The following is a 19,328-nucleotide window of genomic DNA, read 5'->3' as shown; positions in this document are numbered from 1 at the left end:
ACATTTTCAACTATCAATCAACAAAGTTGTGAGCCAAAAATGTTTCAAGGAGGACACAACTCCTCAAATAACAATTTCTAATCCCATATATATATTAGAGAACAGGTTTGGCTCCCTATTGTAGATGTTTTTATATTGGATTCACATAATATCATTTTCTCAACACCCATTTATCTTTTATTAATGGATACAATTACACCTTAAAATTACATTTTCAGAAAATGAGGATGCAATTTATAAAAAAAAATAAAAATTTGTCGTTTTACTTTTAATAAGGATAAGAAAATAGAGAGAGAGAAAAAAATAGTTAGTTCTTTTTTATCACCTCTTGCGATCATCACAATGCATAAATATTTGCTTGTACCTTTTCTTGCATATAAATGAGCCAATATTTTACCAAATAATATTACTCTCTCTCGTGTTGTATGAACAAGTTATATATTAACATGATATAAAACTGAAGCCCAGTGCTGTGAATCATCTTTGCCTCTAAAACAGCAAAGAAATGTTATTCCTTTGATGTGCACAAACTAAACAAAATGGTCAATAGGCAAACTAGGCTTCATTTGATATTGCTTCTATGCACTTGAAAATTGACTGATAAAATGTGAAAAAAATTCAGCAGAAATCAGGCTGCCCAGTGGAGGTCAGGCATCGGTGCCACATTCGACTATTCGGGTCCACATATCTGGGAGAGGAAATCACTTCAGGAATTGGTAAGTAGACATAGTGAGTGTTGCATATTCCAACAGTAATGCCACTATATCCAGCAAAAGCACCATGGACCTGCAAAGATCATACGTGTAAATTATGATTGTCCCAAGAGCAAGGTTAAGATGACCAAGGAACAAGATTGATCTTTGATCTTACAGCATTCTGTCCAAGGACAGTGCAGAGTATAGCATCTGAGGCATTTGCACGGATTGCGCGAACCATGTAAGTGGGATCGATGTATTTAACATCAGCGTGAATACCTAACTCCTTAAAATGTTTTTTGATCTGATTGCAAAATTTGTAATTAATATCATCAGATTTGTGATTTTGATTTAACATGAAAAATAGTTGCATAATTTATATATGCAGCAGAAATGTTCAGTGTTAAGAGAACCTAACCTGCTGTTGGATATGGACACCAATATCTTTAAGCACTGCATTTCCAGATGCATTTGTTAAATTCGACTTTTCTAGCAAATCCTGGATTTCAGCAATGTCAAAAAAAGAGAATAAATATTGGGAGATGTTATGCGCCAGTATAATTTCAAAACTGAAACACAGCCTTTATTTTTCTGTTTTCCGGGTGGGTGTGGTGTGTAATTTAGTAGTTTTCTCCCAAAATCAACCATAGGTTGGGCTCCTGTTCCCACCAAACCCCAGGCTCCTAGCAAGGTTCGGACAGTATATACCATGTGATAACTAGTCCTTAAAAATGGATCCTAAAGAAGTTGCAGCAAATATCATATTTTCCACGACATTTCAATCAAATCTCAGAAAGAATATGAAGTTGCTCGAGTAGAACAGCATATAGCATGCACACACATCCCTGCAAACGGGATCACATATTCTTAAGTAGGTCATTTGTCATTGCGTTGCTTGAGCTGTTTTACAAGTTATCTAGATCGTAATGAACTCAACTCAACAAAGTATTTGTTTCCAACTATTTCGAGGTCATAAATAAATTTTATTTGCTACTTTCCACTCAAAAACCTGAACCCGATGGTGGAGCAGAAAGAAGAAATAATCAAGCATCTAATTAGACAAATGGCATGTCATGCATACTGCATCCATTATGCCGAAATAGTTTGACAAAGAACACTTGAAATGTTCTGTCTCTCTTAACATCACTTACTTTAGCAGGGTCCGGGAATGGGTTCGTGAAATCTTCTAGGAATTGTTACCATCTATTAAGAAAAACAAAAAATCCAGGCTTAGACTAACTCATGCCAAGCTTAGACTGTGAGATGAAAAAGGTAATAACCAAGGAAAGGGGAGGGGGGGTTGGGAAGTGGGGCGTTGAAGTATGGTAAACCAACTGCTAATGCGCAAAGCACAATCCAGTATGTCAAGATTTAAAAATCGATAAAGAAACAAATCCTGAATAAAGTTGAATATGCATAATGTAATAATAACTTACTTGACCAGCTCCTTCAGCCACACATATCACGGCTGATCCTTTGGTCTCTATGAGATACTTTAAATGCCTTAAGACACCATAAGGACCATCTAAGTTAAAGGGTACCTGAATCAAAATACTTTAGAAATTGTCTTGAATTACAGAAAATGACAAAATTTAGAGATCAGGAGAGCATCAGAAATGTTACAAACCTCAGGAATCAAACAAACATCAGTCTGACCACTAGCTAGTGAAGCATGCATCGCTATGAAACCGCTGCTTCTTCCCATCAATTTGACAATACCAATGCCATGATATGCACTGCGTGCCTGAATGCATCAAAATTCAACGACATTGCACCTCATCTCAAAGTGCTCAAATGGATAGTTTTAACCTTATCTCAAAGTGCTCAAATGGAAAGTTTTTACAGAAACTACCCAATTAGAGAACTAACTTTAGTATTTTTGTAATAATGTTAGAAATAGTGAACTCAAAGTCATCAACCCCAATCCTTTTATTACCTCAATATATGCAGAACTTATTGCCCGTTGAGCTTCTTCAACAGCAGTATCAAATCCAAAGGTTTTATCCATCAAAAGAATATCGTTGTCAATAGTTTTAGGGACACACACAACAGAAACTTTCATCTTCCTCCTGCGGCACTGCATGCAAGAAACTGTTTTATAAGCCAAAGAAACAATCATATAGGTAATTAGACTATTCCACAGCCACGGTCTACTTATTGCATACATATTTTTCACACTGTTAACATTACAATAATGGCATGCGAAAGAAATAATAACCATTCAAGGATGACAATTTTTTTAATTAGCAGCTGCAGCTAAACCTAGATTTCCAGTTCTAACTTCTAAGCATGGAGAAACAAGGGTTTTAATGGGAAAATGGCCAATGTAAAACCTATAGTCACATCTCCGGAACATGAATGTATATATTGCATGTGGATATAGACAGAGCTGAATAGGAAAGGAAAATTTTGAGGAAAGTAGGATTCTCGAAACTGACTATTTTCCCCCAAAACCTTTCCTGCACAAAACACACAAAAATAAAATTTTACCGTGAAAGGAGCGACTACTTTTCTAGGTTCCTATTTTACCCAACAACTTCATTCTCTTTTTATTGGTCTTGAAAGAACTGCACACCAACAAGGACTTTCTTTTCCTATGGATGATTGTTTTCCATTAGATATGGAAATCAAATAAATAGTAGTTTGTTGGGTCTGTATTAACTTAAAAAGTCCATCCTTTTTTATATGTATTATTATTAATTAATTTTTTTTTAGTTATTGATATCATTATACTCAAATTCATTCATTTACAAAATTATCGAAATATAAAATTTCTCAAACTTGTATACATTTTTATTCGTGGACCTTATTACAGGTCAATTAGATATTAAATATAAGCAATCAACAATTAGCTAAACAATGGGTATAGAAGGACCAATGAAACACAAATTTATTTTATTACTAGGCTATTTTATACAATAAGGGCAATTTAGGTAAGTACAAATATTTTCTACTAACTTTCTTTCTATCCAAACTATCAAAATGATATTTTTCTCCAACTTTCTTAGAAAAAATTTCTTGCTAACCAAATGCATGCTAGAAAATCACTTTTCTTTTCATTCACTTCACTGTTCTTTTCATTTTCCATTTCCTTTCTTTTTTGCTATTTCTATCTAACCAAACGGAGCCTAAGTACGTCAATGACAGAAAGTATTATGATTAAAATGATTTAGAACCATCTGACATAAGATTGCCTTTACCTCTCACTGTCTCAAAACTTCTAAAAACTAGATGGTCCAAACTCATTTTTCAATGACACAAAAACAATCCGATATGTTTGATCTGAATATCTGATTATAGGACATATCACCAATAAAAAATTAATAACATAAACAGAGATAGCAGTATTAACAAAGACTCCTCACACAGTTGCCTTCTAAGAATCCACAAAATAACACACATGACAAAATTTTAAGACATAAAAGTGTTCAAAATGAGCTCATGAAGAAAGAGAATTCCCAAGGCATTCAGATTTAAGCCAGATAAATACCCAGATAAGCTCATGTTGAAACAATATAAGTGGCATTTAGATCCCTTCCCCAAAAGAAAGAACTTGATAAGTGAAGACATTTTCCTAACACAGATACCACAAAGTATAGAGATATATGTCAAAGAACTGCATCTGACATGGACTTTTGAAATATAAATTAAAAAAAAGAGAGTTCTTAGTTAGGATTTGGCATAAAATATAAAGCAACAGATGGACCAAATAACACACTTTTAACTTAATACTGAAACCTTTAAACAATCAAAGTTTCCTTGAGCATCAATAAATTGATTTCAGTACCTCATTGTGTATCGCATATGCTCCAGCATGAGTGCCATCGCCACCAAGTACGAAAAGCATATCAATTCCCTTGGCCTACAGTACATAGTTACCATTCCTTATGAAAATATAAGAAAAGCTGATAATAGCTGCTTATTCCACAAAACCAACCCTACATAAAGTGACAAACAGCAAAGAGATTTACCTCTATGCTATCTACAATGTCACTGGTACTAGCACCTCCACGAGAAACTCCAAGAAAACTTCCACCAGCAAGATTAATGTTTTGAACCATTTGTCGTGAAAGCTGGAAAAGTCAAAACCATCAAATGACAACTCCAAGATTATGAATGAAAATAACAGTGCCAATAGTGTATGTCCTGTCAAGGACTCAAGAGGCGGATCTCACCTCAATCTCAGGTATTTCATCAAAAAATCCCCGGTAACCATACTGGATCCCAAGAATCTTCTTAACCCCATAGAGTTCAAGAGTGAAAACAATCTGCATAGGCATGAGATATGTTAGAAGTACTTTTCTAATGGTCTTCTGATAGTGTATCAGAATTCAAGGGAATAATAAGAAGTATTTAATGAAAATTCAGTTTAAAAAGAGGTGCATAGGTTTTGTATTTTGAAGGAAAGGATGTGTGAACTGGGATTGTTGCATGAACTTGCATCGTGGGATCACACAGATTTAATATCTTCACTGCCAAATCCAAATATGTCTAATATAACAATTAACAACATTGTATATTGTGTTTTCCCAAATATTAAAATTAGAATTTCAGTTTCTATTCTCCAATTTGACGATATAGAGTTCTAACTAGCATGTGGTAAAATTACATAAAGTAATTTTGTTTTTAACTTTTATCTATGAATGTAAGGGCTATGTTATATTAACTGTTATTAATGAGTGAAGTTCCCTGACACATGACTCTTAGTTACGTAAGCATCTATGAGCAATATCCAACAATTCAAATTTATTGTTTCATTGTAGAAAAATCTAATATTCAGGCTGCCCAAACCCAGTGCCCTTGGGTTTGGGGATTTGGTAAACTCCATACTTTAAACATAATCAGACCCACCACACATACAGAGACCATCTAAGATGGACATAGCATAGAGAAGCTACCAAGTGAACAATGAAACAAGCACTTTAGATTCAAAAAAAAAGAAAAAGATAAAGAAACGAAAGGTAACATAAATAGGTCAGAATCATTTGATATCTGCTCCTAATTAGTATAACCACAAAATGAATTGCACATCCACTATCCAGTTGTTATTTTCCAGATTTACACTGTTCAGAAAGGGATATGGTATCTCCAGAGTGAAGTCACTGGAGGTGGCAAGTTTCCAATGCAAAAGTTAAATTTAATGATCATAATGAGATGTCATTAGGGGACGCAGAGGTGCATCTAAATGGAATTTCAAACATTAGAAACAGCATGCATCATATGTGGCCTTTAAGAAACTATCCGACTCCTGGCAAGGGAAGAACAGACAATATATGTATTTCTCTCAGTTTATAGTAAAGCTTTAGTCCTAGGATGGTAAATTAAAATATATATATATATATATATAAAAGAAAAGAAAAAAAATAGAGAAGAAATAGAAACTGTCATACATTTATGTTTTTAATTTACACACACATTACTGTTGGTTGTCCTTGTTCTTTGTTTGTCTACAAGATTTAACGTTGCTCAAATTGAACTTAAATAAATTAAGGAAAAAAAAACACTGAAGACTTTAAAAAATGTTTCATGGTATGCATTGAAAGAATTTCTTAACGAAAAAGAGAAAAAAGTATATTCAACACAAGTATAGAGTGAAATCAAGATTTCATCAATAGTTAAGAGCTCAGCATTACCTGTCTAATGACATCATTAAGACCAGGACAGAGACCTCCACAAGTAATGATTCCAGCTTTTACTTCCCCAGGATCAAAGTATATTTGCTTACGTGGCCCAGCACGATGTACCCTAAGTGAATTGGGAATAATTAGTCCGTATAAAAGTTAAAAACAAACCTTATGGAGTATGAAATGATAAGCTGCATAATTGAATAAGAGTGTTCATGGATCAACTCAAATTAATGAAAATGCATTAAGCTGTACACCATGGTAATTGACCAGGAAAAAATCAAGTTAAAATAATATAAAAAAATAGAATTTCACGTGTTTTTATGGTCTTTTTACCACAGGAACGGGGGTTCTAAGTGCGAAAGCTACAGTACCTGGGACAGAAGGCAGAGATAGGAGTACAACAGTGTTTAGGATTCAGACAAATGGGTTATTTGCAAGCTAGCAAATCATAGAGCTAGAAAACATACATCCTCAAAAAGGTCAGCTAGTTCAGGGCATATTGCAGTCTACCAGATCTCCATGACATTGAAGTTTGTGGGTGTCTTTTTTGGTACGAGTGCTTCATTACCATCTATAGCCCTTCTAAATAGTGTTACTTTTGTCCAATGCATAATTGTTTCAATGACCTTTGTTGGAAATCTTATTTATAAGTTGACTCAACGATTATGGCAGATTTATTGGGTCTTCAATATAGGCTAATTTTTAGGGATTTTATTTTTATTCTGATTTGATTTTATTTGATTTTATTCTCTTTATTTTGATTTGATTTTATTCTCTTTTCCATATTTGTAATTTTCCGCTTGTATATAATGATAGTCAGGCTTTCAAATTGAGTACGCCAATTTTACCAAGTTACTTTTTGGTATCAGAGCCTCAAACCTACGCCTCCCCCATCTCTCTCTCGTCACCGCCTCTTTTAATATCTCTCTCTATCTCGTTACAGCCCCTTCCCTATTTTTTTTTCACAGACCTTCTTTCTTTTTCAGGTCGCTGTTGCGACAGTCCTAGGGTGAGTCAATCTCCTCTAGGTTCGACCCCTGTAGGGGTATTCCCTTAGTCTTTTTCATTCACTAAGGGTCAGAAGACGTGTTTGTAATTTTTTGGGCTACCGGGATATTCGGCAGCATTTTCGGATCAGACCGCCGTGTCTCCGGCTTCTTGGTTTGATCAAAATCAGGTTTATTCCTCCTTTATTTGAAATTATTGATAATCTGTTGAATTGATCTATTTAATATTATGGCTGAATTAAGTAATAATAAAGAAACTCTCTTTTCGGCGCAACACACACCGGCTCAACGAGTTACTAGTGTGCTGTTGAATGGCCGTAATTTTGCATCCTGGGCTCGTTCCCTCTGCCTCTATGTTGGTGGAAAAGGCAAATCAGGGTGGATTTTGGGTACTGAAAAGAGACCAGATATTAAAGATCCTAAATATGCTCAGTGGGATATGGACAATTGCGCCATTTTAGGATGGATGTTTAATTCTATGGAGGAACGCATTTATAATATATTCATGTTTTATGACTCTGTTAATGACTTGTGGACTGCTTTGAATCAAATGTATGCTCATTCTAGGAATGATGCTCGTATTTTTGAGTTATATCAAGATATTGCTAAGGCCTCGCAGGAAGGCCTGAATTTGTCTGTAACTGATTATTTTGGGTATTTGAGATCTTGTTGGGAGGAACTAGCTCAATATGAGCCTCTCAGTGAATTTCCTTCTGAGGCAGCCTCTCTTCTTGTCAGACGTCTTGATCGTCAGTATACCTATCAGTTTTTTATGGGATTATGCCCAGAATTTAAACCACTAAAGTCTCAGATCTTGAATGCATCACCAATGCCATCCCTGTTGGAAGCCTTTGCTACTGTTGATGGTGAAGCACGCAGGCACCGTTTAATTCAGCCCTTATTTGTTCCTGTACCAGTGTCTGAGCCTGCTGGGGATAGTATGGCTTTTGCAGCCAACTTTGGATCACGAGCTTCTGGAGGTCAGATTATTTGTCACCATTGTGGAGGGGTTGGACATGTTAAGGCTCGTTGCTTCAAACTTCATCCTGAACTGAAGCAAAAATTTTCTAGGAACCGTTTATCTGGAACTGGTTCTTCTCGTACTGCGGTTGTTGCAGAAACTCCTGTTACTACTGGTGGATCTACTGTATTTCCTGGACTGAGCCAGCTTCAGTCTCAGATTAGGCAGATCCAGGACCAGCTTGGCTCCCTTGCTTCTAGAGTTAGTGCTCCTTCAACTGCCCACTGCAACTATTGCTACAGGTACTTGTACTGCATTTCATGTTAAGGCCAAGTAGCCCACTTGGATTCTTGATTCTGGGGCCAATGATTACATGACTAGTGAGTTATCAGTCTTTTCTTCTAATGTCATACCTGTTACCCAATCTGTGTATCTTGCGGATGGCTCTACATCTTACATTCACAGTAAGGGTGATGTTTGTCTATCTCCTAATATTACTCTTTCATCTGTCCTTCATGTACCTAAATTTGCCTTTAACCTTTTATTTGTTAGCCGGCTTGCAAAAAACCTCTAATATGCAGTTATATTCTTACCGAATCACTGTTTGTTGCAGGACCTTTGTTCGAAGAGGATTTTTGGCAGGGGTTTTGAGCGTGATGGGCTTTACTACTTTGGGGAACCACCAGGAACGAGTCTTCAAGCTTCTGTCCTACCTACTTATAGTGTTTTTGATGTTTCTTTTCGCACTTTTAGTCTGTGGCATGCACGTTTGGGGCATATAAACTTTCAATATCTATGTCTATTGTTTCCTTCGTTAAATAAAGCATGTAAGGACCATAAGTTTCAATGTGAAGTTTGTGAGCTTTCTAACATACTAGAACTAGCTATATTTCTCATATGAGTCGTGCTCCTAGTATGTTTGATCTTATTCATTCTGATGTCTGGGGCCTTTCCCCAGTTACTGCTTTCTCTGGACATCGATATTATATGACATTTATTGATGATTATTCTCGTTGTACTTGGGTTTATTTATTGAAAAAGAAATCTGATGTGTTTCTTTTATTTACCCAGTTTCTTCAAATGATCAAAACCCAGTATAACACTGTTGTCCGTAATATTCGTTCTAATAATAGACGAGAATATGTTTCGAATGAGTTCCGATCTGAACTTAATAAAAAGGGGATTTTACATCAACTCACTTGCCCCTATACTCCTGAGCAAAATGGCGTGGCTGAACGCAAAAACCGTCATCTTATGTCTGTGGTCCGATGTCTTCTGAATGGTATGCATGTGCCTAAATTCTATTGGCACGTGACTGTTCTTACAGCTACTTTTCTGATTAATCGTACTCCCAGTCGAGTTTTGGGTGGTAAGGCAACACTTCAGATTCTCCAGCCTGATTATACATTATTTCACCTTCTGCCTCGTGTTTTTGGCTGTACTTGTTTTGTTCATAACCGTAGTCCTTCTCGTCATAAACTTGATGATAAATCTATTAGGTGTATTTTCTTGGGATATTCTGCTATGTCAAAGGGCTATCGTTGTTATGATCCTGTGACCAAACATATATATCATTCTCTTGATGTGACATTTCATGAAACTGTTCCTTTTTATAGTACTAATTCTGTGGTACAAGATTCTCTCTCTTGTGATCTGGAGAAGGAGATTTCTCTTATTGCCCATCCTGTTCCTCTCTTTGAAAATCACACTGTCCTGGAATCTCCTTCTCCATCCATGCCGGGTTCCCCTCCACCTTTGCAGGTCTACTCTCGTCGCCAACGCACGCAACCTCCCCTACCAGAATCATCTTCAGAACCAGGTCCAGGTAACTCTCCTTCTCCTATTGCTCCTACAATTCCTGAGCGTACCTCCCGTTATCCTACCCGTGATCGTCATCCTCCTAATTGGTATGGTTTTTCTAGTAGCACTAACCACCCTATTTCCCAGTATGTCTCCTATGATGGTCTTTCAGGTGCATATAAATCCTTCCTGGGCAAGATTGGGACTGTTTCTATTCCTCGATCTGTGTCAGAGGCCCTCCAGGATCCCAATTGGGTGTCTGCCATGACAACAGAAATGGATGCTTTACACCATAATAATACATGGGAACTTGTTGCTTTACCTTCTAGGGAGAAAACGGTTGGCTGCAAATGGGTTTTTAATGTGAAGTACTTAGCCGATGGTTTTATTGATCGGTATAAGGCTCGGTTGGTGGCAAAAGGCTTTACTCAGATTCCGGGCAAAGACTTTAGTGCTACCTTTGCTCCTGTGGCTAAGTTGACGTCTGTGCGACTGCTTGTCTCCTTGTCTGCTGCCCATTGTTGGCCTTTGCATCAGTTAGATGTTAAGAATGCATTTCTTAATGGAGACTTACTTGAGACTATATATATGGATCCACCCCCTGGATTTCGGGCTAAGGGGGAGTATGCTGGGAAAGTCTGTAGGCTACGGAAGTCTCTTTATGGTCTGAAGCAATCTCCTAGAGCTTGGTTTAGTCGTTTCAGCGATGTTGTTTTATCCATGGGCTTTGTGCGCTGCCACTCAGACCATACTTGTTTTATTCGATGTCGCTCTGATGGTCGTTGCATTATGTTATTGGTATATGTGGATGATATCATTATTATAGGTGATGATGCTTCAGGGATTGCTCAGGCGAAACTTCATCTTCAAAAGTCCTTTGATGTGAAGGACTTAGGTCCTCTTCAATATTTTCTTGGAATTGAGGTTGCTAGATCCCGTCGTGGAATTTCTTTATCTCAAAGGAAATATATTTTGGATCTTCTTCAAGATACTGGCATGCTTGGGTGTCGACCCGTTTCCACTCCTATGGACCCCAATCTCAAACTCTCTGTTGAGTCAGGGGAATTACTTCCAGATCCATCCGTGTATCAACGTTTAGTAGGTCGTCTTATCTACTTGACTAACACAAGGCCCGATTTGACGTTTGCTGTTAGTGTGATTAGTCAATTCATGCATGCCCCTCGCTCAGCTCATATGGATGCAGTCTACCATATTTTGAGGTACCTTAAGTCGTGCCCTGGTCTTGGTTTGTTCTATGCCTCAGGAAATCAGTCTGGACTCTCATGCTTTACTGATGCAGACTATGCTGAATGTAAGACAGATAGACGTTCTACCTCTGGCTTCTGTACTTTCTATGGTAATCATCTCATATCATGGAAGAGTAAGAAGCAGGCTGTTGTTTCTAGATCCTCTGCTGAAACTGAATACCGAGCTATGGCTCAAGGTACTTGTGAGCTCCTTTGGCTTCAATCAATTTTGGGAGAGTTGGGTCTTGTACAGAAAGGTTCTTCAAGGCTGTTTTGTGACAATAAATCAGCCATTATGCTTGCTTCTGATTCTGTTTTACATGAAAGGTCGAAACATATTGAGGTAGACATTCACTTTATTCGAGAGAAGGTTCGATCAAGTATCATTAATCCTATTTTTGTTCCTTCTTCAGAACAGACTGCAGATGTGTTCACAAAGTCTGTTGGGCCTTCTCTTCTCCAGTCTTCCATAGTCAAGCTGGCCTTAGTCAACATATTTGCTCCAGCTTGAGGGGGAGTGTTGGAAATCTTATCTATAAGTTGACTCAACGATTATGGCAGATTTATTAGGTCTTCAATATAGGCTAATTTTTAGGGATTTTATTTTTATTCTGATTTGATTTGATTTTATTTTATTCTCTTTATTTTGATTTGATTTTATTCTCTTTTCCATATTTGTAATTTTCCGCTTGTATATAATGATAGTCAGGCTTTCAAATTGAGTACGCCAATTTTACCAAGTTACTTTTACCTTCATACAGACTTCTTAATGATTCCACAGTCTTCCAGAATCCTAATGCTAGAACATAATTTGCTGAGATAACAACCCACGAACATCTTCGAAAAGTAAAGGATTCAGTTTTTGGCCTGAGTTTCCAAAACCAAATTGCAGTCCACCAAGATTTCCATGACATGGCATGAGTTCCTCTGCAATATGTATGTTTTCTTACCAATGGTCCGTTGCCATTTCTGGACCTTCTATCTGTCCAATGCATAATTGATCACAACAACCTATATGCAGAATTTTAAATTCCACAGTAGTCAAGTACAAGATTTTGACCCCATATTCACAAGCAACCATGACATGCTCCTCAGTCCCAGAACGTTGTTCTCAAATTAGTACCCCAACATAATGCTATATTGTGTCACCCCTAACTTAGCTGCTTGCCAAACTATGATTTTCTTTCCCAAACCCATCTGAATCAACCTTAAGCCAACCCCAGGAGGAAGGACCTCTCTTGACAAGTGACCTACTTCCACACTCTTGAGTGCTGCTGGAAACTTAACAAGGGCATCGCAGGCTGTAGTGGGAAATACTTGGAAAAAGCTTCATGACTTCAACTGTGAAAGGTAGTATTATTGATAATGATTCTGCTATTTTGGTTTTTTCTCAAGACTTAAATAGCAAACTCCAAATTACAAGATTGTATTTGATTGGAATGATCGGAATGCCTTCTGTATTTGAGACATAATGGTCTTTAGAAATTGTCATGCTTATTAGAGTTCACAAGTTGATCCTTAACATTCTTAATCTGGAAATTCTTACATGCAACACGTCAATACATCTTGATTTATTAGGGCATTACCAATGGTGTTCCGTCAAGGATGATGGGAAGGGAGAACCAGGAAAAGACCTAACCTCCAACTTTAGTTGCATGAAGTGACTGCCCTCAGATTTCGAATTGTATTCTTATCCTTGAGAGCTCAAGATTTTACCACTGCACCAAAATAATTTCTCACACTGAAATTGAAGAGACAGAGAGAGAGAGAGAGAGAGAGGCAACAACCAGTTAACACTATTATGTTAAGTGACTAGCACAGACCTCGTAGACTCATACAGGTTAGACACCGATTTTTTCATTCTTCCCAAAAACAGATAAATTCTGACGTCTACTTAGGGTGACTATTAATAAACCAGAAAATTGATCATACAACTTAATCTCACATTTTGGATTCAGATAGAAGGTTTGCAACTCCACCAAATTAGGCTTTGGAAAGCATTTTCACACATGTAGCATGGGCACTCCAATAGTAGGAGAAATAATTCAAACATGAGAAATTATATACACAAACCAATTATTTTAGAATAGCATGCCATTAAAAAGACGAAATCAATTAGAATATTTTCCAAACAAAGCCGATGAAAGGGAAAAAAGAAATAGTGAAACAAAAAACAGAAGAATGAATGGTACCACTGCTCCACCCAACTGCAATCGGGATCAATGCACTCGGCTCCAGCAGAAGTTGGTGACGAATATTTGATGACCTAACAGGAATGACAAAATGACTAAGTACCTATCACATCTTGTCTCAGATATTTGGGATAATCTGTCATGTTTTATTATGAACTGAAATGCATGCACATTGAAAACTAGTGTGGGCTCATCAAAAATTTATCAGCAATAATTAGAAACAGCAGAACACACCTTTAAAAGTGCTCTGTCATCCTCATTTACATAGCCATGCTTCCGATCCTCAAGGATATCAGTACCATCAACTACTTGTGAACCTCTATCACAACAAAGCGAAATAATCATCATCAGTAAATTGGCTTCATTTCGCAGCTAGCTATCCAAAAAGTGAAAACGAATTTTTAAAATTTCAACATGGCACAGGAGAACAAAGAGCAACAATGATGGACAAGACAAAATGAGGAACAGTCACCTGTATTTTAAAGAAAATGTTGTTGGCCGTGGCTCTATGTTGACTACATCCTTCAGATGAGGCAAATTAAACCTCGAGTCAAAATCCTCTTGAAATTTTTTTTTCCATCCTGGATCAGTGAAGTCAATATCTTGATTTGCATTGACAACTCTAACTAAAGTGTACCGTTTCTTTTTCACTTTCCTTTCCAACATTGTGAATCCCGGACGATCAAGAATTAATGGATAACAATCTCTCCTCAAACGTAAACTATGTTTTGTCGGACTGACAACATTACAGGCATTAATTGAAGAGAAGGTAGCCATTTCTCAAAAAGCTTGATAAGACTACGATAACAAAGCCTGCAGTAAAACAGAATGTGTCAACACTGATACATAATAGCAAGAAGCACCTAACTGCACAAGTTATACCTCTACAAACTACAAAAATGTATTTCCAAAAAGTTCACTTTTTATTTTTTATTTTTCATTTTTCATTTTTAGTAAGTAATACATAAGCACCTATATCATTGGACTCCCAACTGAAAGCAATCTTTGGGATAAACAGGAGTTGGGAACAATAAAAGGAAACTATATCTTTTCTAGTCTACTTGCTGTCTCATAATTTCAACATCCGCCATCGAACCTCTCTCTTCATATGGTCAAATAGTCAGCTAGGGAAAAAAAGATAAGGGAGGAAGGAAATGACAGTGCTAACTTTCCTTTTACTCAAATAACCAATGAAGGAAAAAAAAAGGAATAACACCTAATCCCTTCACTTTGTTTGGAAAAAGAAGTGGAGTGAAAGAAAGGCAATGAAACTATGTGATTCAAAAAGGAAAATAGGGATTCAAGTATCATAAAAATATGGAAAAGAGAGCAATCAACACCTCCTCTGTCCTTTCCCTCCATTTCCTCGCACTTACAGTAGGATAGAAAAAATTTGTTAAGCCCTATTCTCTACCTTTCTTTTTCTTTCCCTCCTTTTAACCAAACATGAGATAAATTTTCCTTGCTTTCCATTTCCTTTCAACCCTAAATCCAATAACTCTAGAGCTAAGAATGCATTTATGAACCTCCTGAAAAAAGGGTTTTGGTCTTCAGAGAGACCAAGTATATCTCACCATGATTTTGCACCCTCGACCATTAGATTGAGAACATGCCATGTCCAAGCGCTTGATCCAATAGTTGAGGGCGTGATCCCTCGTCATAGATATTCCTTGTAGACATATGCTTGGTGCATGTAAATTATAAAACCACAATGCTTAAGAAAATGGTCTTAAATAAAAATAAAGCAAAAAAATCTTTTATAAACAAGGAGATTAATCATGCGAAGCTTATTGCTACCGAAGGGGACACCCATTCCCAAGTGTCCTACCTCCACTCTAATTACACCCTAACAAATGTACGTTTGTTTATTTTGTGTTTTTCAAAATCAAATTTCTTCAGTTAATTATCAAGCCCACTGGTGTTTTCAATAATTTCATGAACAAGAATCACTTTTCAACAACTCCGGGGACAAAAACGATGAACAGAAACCATAAAACGCTTCCAAACATGCCTTTAGTGGTCCCAACTTTACAAATCAGATATGGTCTAGCTCAAAAAAACCTTTCTTTTTTTTTTTTTTTTTGGTAATCCAAGAAACCCACAATAAAAAATCAAAACAACAACATTCACATTCTGGGTTCAGATGGAAATCATGGAACTGATACATGTATATATAATTATGAATATTGTAATGCATATTTATACAAAGATTTTGAACAAAACTATTTAGTTTTGATTGATTTTCGAGAACATACCTCAAATAAACTCTACAGAGATGAAACGTCAAATTGCTCTGTTTGTTTCCGAGTTTTAATGAGTGAAATCGTATGCATTGTTGGAAGCAGAAGCAAAGTTGACAACTTCGACATACAACATGAAATGTATTAGGAGACTATTCTATGTACTACATTGAATGAGCTATCAATTTTTGTGATTTCGCATGTGAGCATTTCCTATTTGGCTTTGTTTTCTCCTGAACATGAGATTGTTTTTCCTTATCTTTTCTCAGGGGACTGCGGGCAAATGGGCCCATGGGTTTTCGCCATATCATCTTGGCCCATTCAAGATGCTTACATGACAAAAGTTTTTGGGCCCATCCAAAGTGTTTTATTACAAGTAAAAAGAAAAGCCCAATGTTTAGGCATAGGAAAGATGAGCCACAGACAGATAATAAGCCCATAGAGTTAGGTGTAGGCTTACCAACTTAACATGCCCAACATGATGAGACTGTTTTGTGTTTATGGACTTCAACTACTTGTTGCCATTCTTTGGCTCGGTGTTTTGTGCTCGTGTGGCCACTTTTTAGTTGGAAGGTCCACGGGGTTGAGAAATTATTACACAATTCCCGGGGTTATACATATAATTAAAAAATTTGAATAAAGTTGATACATTCGATACCATGTAGTCTCATATCATATAAAAAATCTCCATGGGCGTTTTGTTCTTTTATGCAATACTACTTTATTTACCCACCCAAAAAAGATTTAAAAAAAATTCACAATGGTTTGGCTGTTAAGGAGCAGCCATAAATATTTCACTTTCAGCTATTTGTAAAACAAATTAGATTTTTAAAGCTGTTGGTTTAACATCGAAAGCAATTTCTAACCTATTAACATATCAATGCTACATAATCTTATGTTCAGGAGTATCAAATCAGCGCATTAAATTTAGAATTGGAAAAAATTCAGTTTAAACTTTAAACTGATTTCCCTCCTATTTTAATTTCAAATCACCGATTTAGTGCTTCCAAACACATCATCCAAGTATTTGCTAACCACATTTAAAATGAAAATTTTAAATTTGTCATATTTATTAAGACTGTATTCAACCCTTTAGAATTGGGATAGAAGGAATTAGATAAAATTTTAATTCAATTTTTTAAATTACTTTTTTCAATTTCACCGATTCTAATTCGTAGACTCGTTTGATGTGAACTCTTATACTTTGTGCGATCATTATAAAGATGTGTTTTAGACAGGCAATGCCTCACTGTCCAACCTTATCAGTTGGTTTAGGTGAGCGTTACAAAACCTGCACCAAGAAGCACCTCTCATCAGTTCCAATGAAATTAGATAGATGATGTTCAAAGCATGACTCTGCCCTATATTTATGATTCTCTAGAAGAAGATAGAATCGGTTATGGTTTTTTGCCCTTAAAAGGTGCACAGATGATCCATACACTTTGTCTTTTACGCCTAATTTAGGTAACTAAATGACATTTAAAAGTAAATAAACACGCCAAAATACCACAACCACCTCTGATATCACACATTTTGTATACAATCACCATTACCAACTATAAATAGTACCCTCAATTCATCCAATTCTCATCCATCTCATACACACTCAAAACACAAGCATTACCAAGCCATTTCACAAGAAGCTAGCAAATATGAAGGGAGCGGCTATAACTCTGCTGGTGGTGCTAGCAATGGCTCAGTTCATGGCAAGCCCTGCGCGGGCGGCCATCAGCTGTGGCCAAGTGAGCGCGGCTCTAGCACCGTGCCTCACCTACCTCACCCAAGGCGGTACCCCATCCGGACAATGTTGTACCGGTGCCAAGAATCTGCAAGCCATGGCTCAGACCAAAGATGACAGACAGACAGCATGCAGGTGTGCCAAGGACGCGGCTACGCGCAACCAGAACATTAAGGATGATGCTGCAGCTCAGCTCCCTCAGAAATGTGGTGTCCAGACCACCATCCCTATCTCCCGTAACACTGACTGTACTGCGTAAGTCTTTCTACTCGTACAATTCATTTAAAAGCTTATAATAAGAGAAATGCTAAGTGCGGTCGTGGCTGCATAAAGCACAATCTTAAATATGTGGACTCTACTATTAGACTGTCGCGATTGTGCTTAGCACGACTTTTCATGTTTGTTGCAACTAATTTTTGTGTTTTATTTGTTGGTTTGCAGTGTCAACTAAGGAGGAGATGTCACAGAGTGAAACATATGGTGTGAGGGGATTTGGTTTTAGCCACCCCTTTAATAATATACTATGTAGTTAACACTGCTCTTCAGTTGAGGTTGTCCTGAAGGAGAAGCTATGTTGTATTGTTATATATACTATAGTTTGCTAAACTTGTGGTTGTATGGTTTGCTTAACATGCATGCATGCATGTTAAATAAAATTATATGGTTTGTCTCTCTCTGTGTCTCTCCTCTCTCATGCATCCAATCAACAAAATTTCCCCAAATTAATCATACTGATTATGTGTGAGTATATATGATTCTAATAAAAATATTCAATGGATTTTCACAGCTTTGGATCATTTCCAAGATAAAACACACTTTGCACATATATATATACAAGGGAAATGATTTTGAGGCGGAATTTTTGGCCTATTCATCAAACGGAAGCAGTTAAGGTCTTTGATCACCTAAAGTAGGACCTATATTTGGTCACATCTTGGGACTCTAAAGACCTTGATAACTTCAGCTTCATGAATAAATCAGAGTATTCGGTCAGAATAGTATGACTTTAAACAAAAATAATAATAATAATAATAATTTATTCGAGTGATTAGCTAAAAATTGACTTGTATATATATGTGGTTATTTAATCATGTATCATCTTTTAATCCAAAGGGATGAACTTTTGAATCATGGGTGACTAGTATTGCAGAACATGCTACTAAACAACTTAATTTTGAAGCAAAATGTTAAGGAAACAAGCTTTTATAACTATGAATCAATATCATAATAAGGAACAAAAAAATAAAAATGAAAATGGAACGAAATTCTAGTTAAGAACAGGCATTGAAATATTTGCAGTATTAGTTAATAAAGGGATTGGTAAAAATAATGTTTCAAAGTACTATGTGATGCTCTGTTGGTGTCGAAGAAAGTTTACCTCAAAAAATTCAGAGGTGGAAGAGCTTGTCGTTAATTAATGAAGCCACTGATACTATTAAGCATCAGACGAAGGTAGTAATTTAAACAGTCTAGCAAATATGAGGATATATATATATATATATATATATATATATATATCCTCATATTTGCTAGACTGTTTAAATTGTATATATATATATATATATATATATATGTATGTATGTATATATATATAATAGAAGGGAGTTGATGATGGGAAACTAATACATTTTATCAAAATCAGATTGTGATGGTAAAGTTACTAATATGTTGCAAATCATAGTTATGGAATTGGAAAGGTCAGTTAAATTAACAAAGGAAATTAAAATTACGATAACCATCACATCCAGTAAATGTGGATAAATATTGCAATGAGAAATTATATTTTAGACACAGTGAATGTAAAGAAAAACATACCAAAGA

The 19,328-nt window shown here is 36.4% G+C and overlaps 2 protein-coding genes across 3 annotated transcripts; one reads left to right on the top strand and one right to left on the bottom strand.

Annotated features, from left to right (window-relative positions):
• Window positions 1–391: 391 nt before the first annotated feature.
• Window positions 392–15,991, bottom strand: LOC132315902 (ATP-dependent 6-phosphofructokinase 5, chloroplastic-like). 2 transcript variants are annotated; one of them, XM_059814341.1, is made up of 15 exons: window positions 15,785–15,991; window positions 15,104–15,198; window positions 14,002–14,342; window positions 13,764–13,848; window positions 13,530–13,603; window positions 6,329–6,440; window positions 4,871–4,963; window positions 4,667–4,768; window positions 4,483–4,557; window positions 2,632–2,772; window positions 2,323–2,439; window positions 2,132–2,236; window positions 1,114–1,194; window positions 871–999; window positions 392–786 (listed from the first exon to the last, which is right to left on the bottom strand). In XM_059814341.1, the coding sequence occupies exons 3-15, from the start codon at window positions 14,304–14,306 to the stop codon at window positions 619–621; spliced, it is 1,587 nt and encodes a 528-aa protein (XP_059670324.1). In that variant the 5' UTR covers window positions 14,307–14,342; window positions 15,104–15,198; window positions 15,785–15,991; the 3' UTR covers window positions 392–618. The 2 variants fall into 2 exon arrangements, with proteins under 2 accessions (XP_059670324.1, XP_059670323.1); XM_059814340.1 differs by lacking the exon at window positions 15,104–15,198.
• A 1,430-nt stretch (window positions 15,992–17,421) lies between these two features.
• Window positions 17,422–18,040, top strand: LOC132316181 (non-specific lipid-transfer protein 1-like). The gene is made up of 2 exons (XM_059814695.1): window positions 17,422–17,755; window positions 17,949–18,040. The coding sequence occupies exons 1-2, from the start codon at window positions 17,422–17,424 to the stop codon at window positions 18,038–18,040; spliced, it is 426 nt and encodes a 141-aa protein (XP_059670678.1).
• The last annotated feature ends 1,288 nt before the right edge of the window (window positions 18,041–19,328 follow it).

This window comes from Cornus florida, unplaced genomic scaffold (assembly GCF_030987335.1).
Source record: "Cornus florida cultivar Cherokee Brave unplaced genomic scaffold, ASM3098733v1 CherokeeBrave_3.0.0_Hap2_Chr07, whole genome shotgun sequence".
Lineage (NCBI taxonomy): Eukaryota > Viridiplantae > Streptophyta > Magnoliopsida > Cornales > Cornaceae > Cornus > Cornus florida.
This window is presented reverse-complemented; position numbering and strand designations above follow the sequence as displayed.

Coding starts and splice junctions, on each gene's coding strand:
- LOC132315902 (XM_059814341.1), bottom strand. CDS start 14,306: ATGGCTACCTTCTCTTCAATTAATGCCTGTAATGTTGTCAGTCCGACA. Junction 4,964..6,328: donor TTAATGATGTCATTAGACAG/GTAATGCTGAGC, acceptor ATGCCTATGCAG/ATTGTTTTCACTCTTGAACT. Junction 2,440..2,631: donor TAAGTTCTGCATATATTGAG/GTAATAAAAGGA, acceptor TGATGCATTCAG/GCACGCAGTGCATATCATGG.
- LOC132316181 (XM_059814695.1), top strand. CDS start 17,422: ATGAAGGGAGCGGCTATAACTCTGCTGGTGGTGCTAGCAATGGCTCAG. Junction 17,756..17,948: donor TATCTCCCGTAACACTGACT/GTACTGCGTAAG, acceptor GTTGGTTTGCAG/TGTCAACTAAGGAGGAGATG.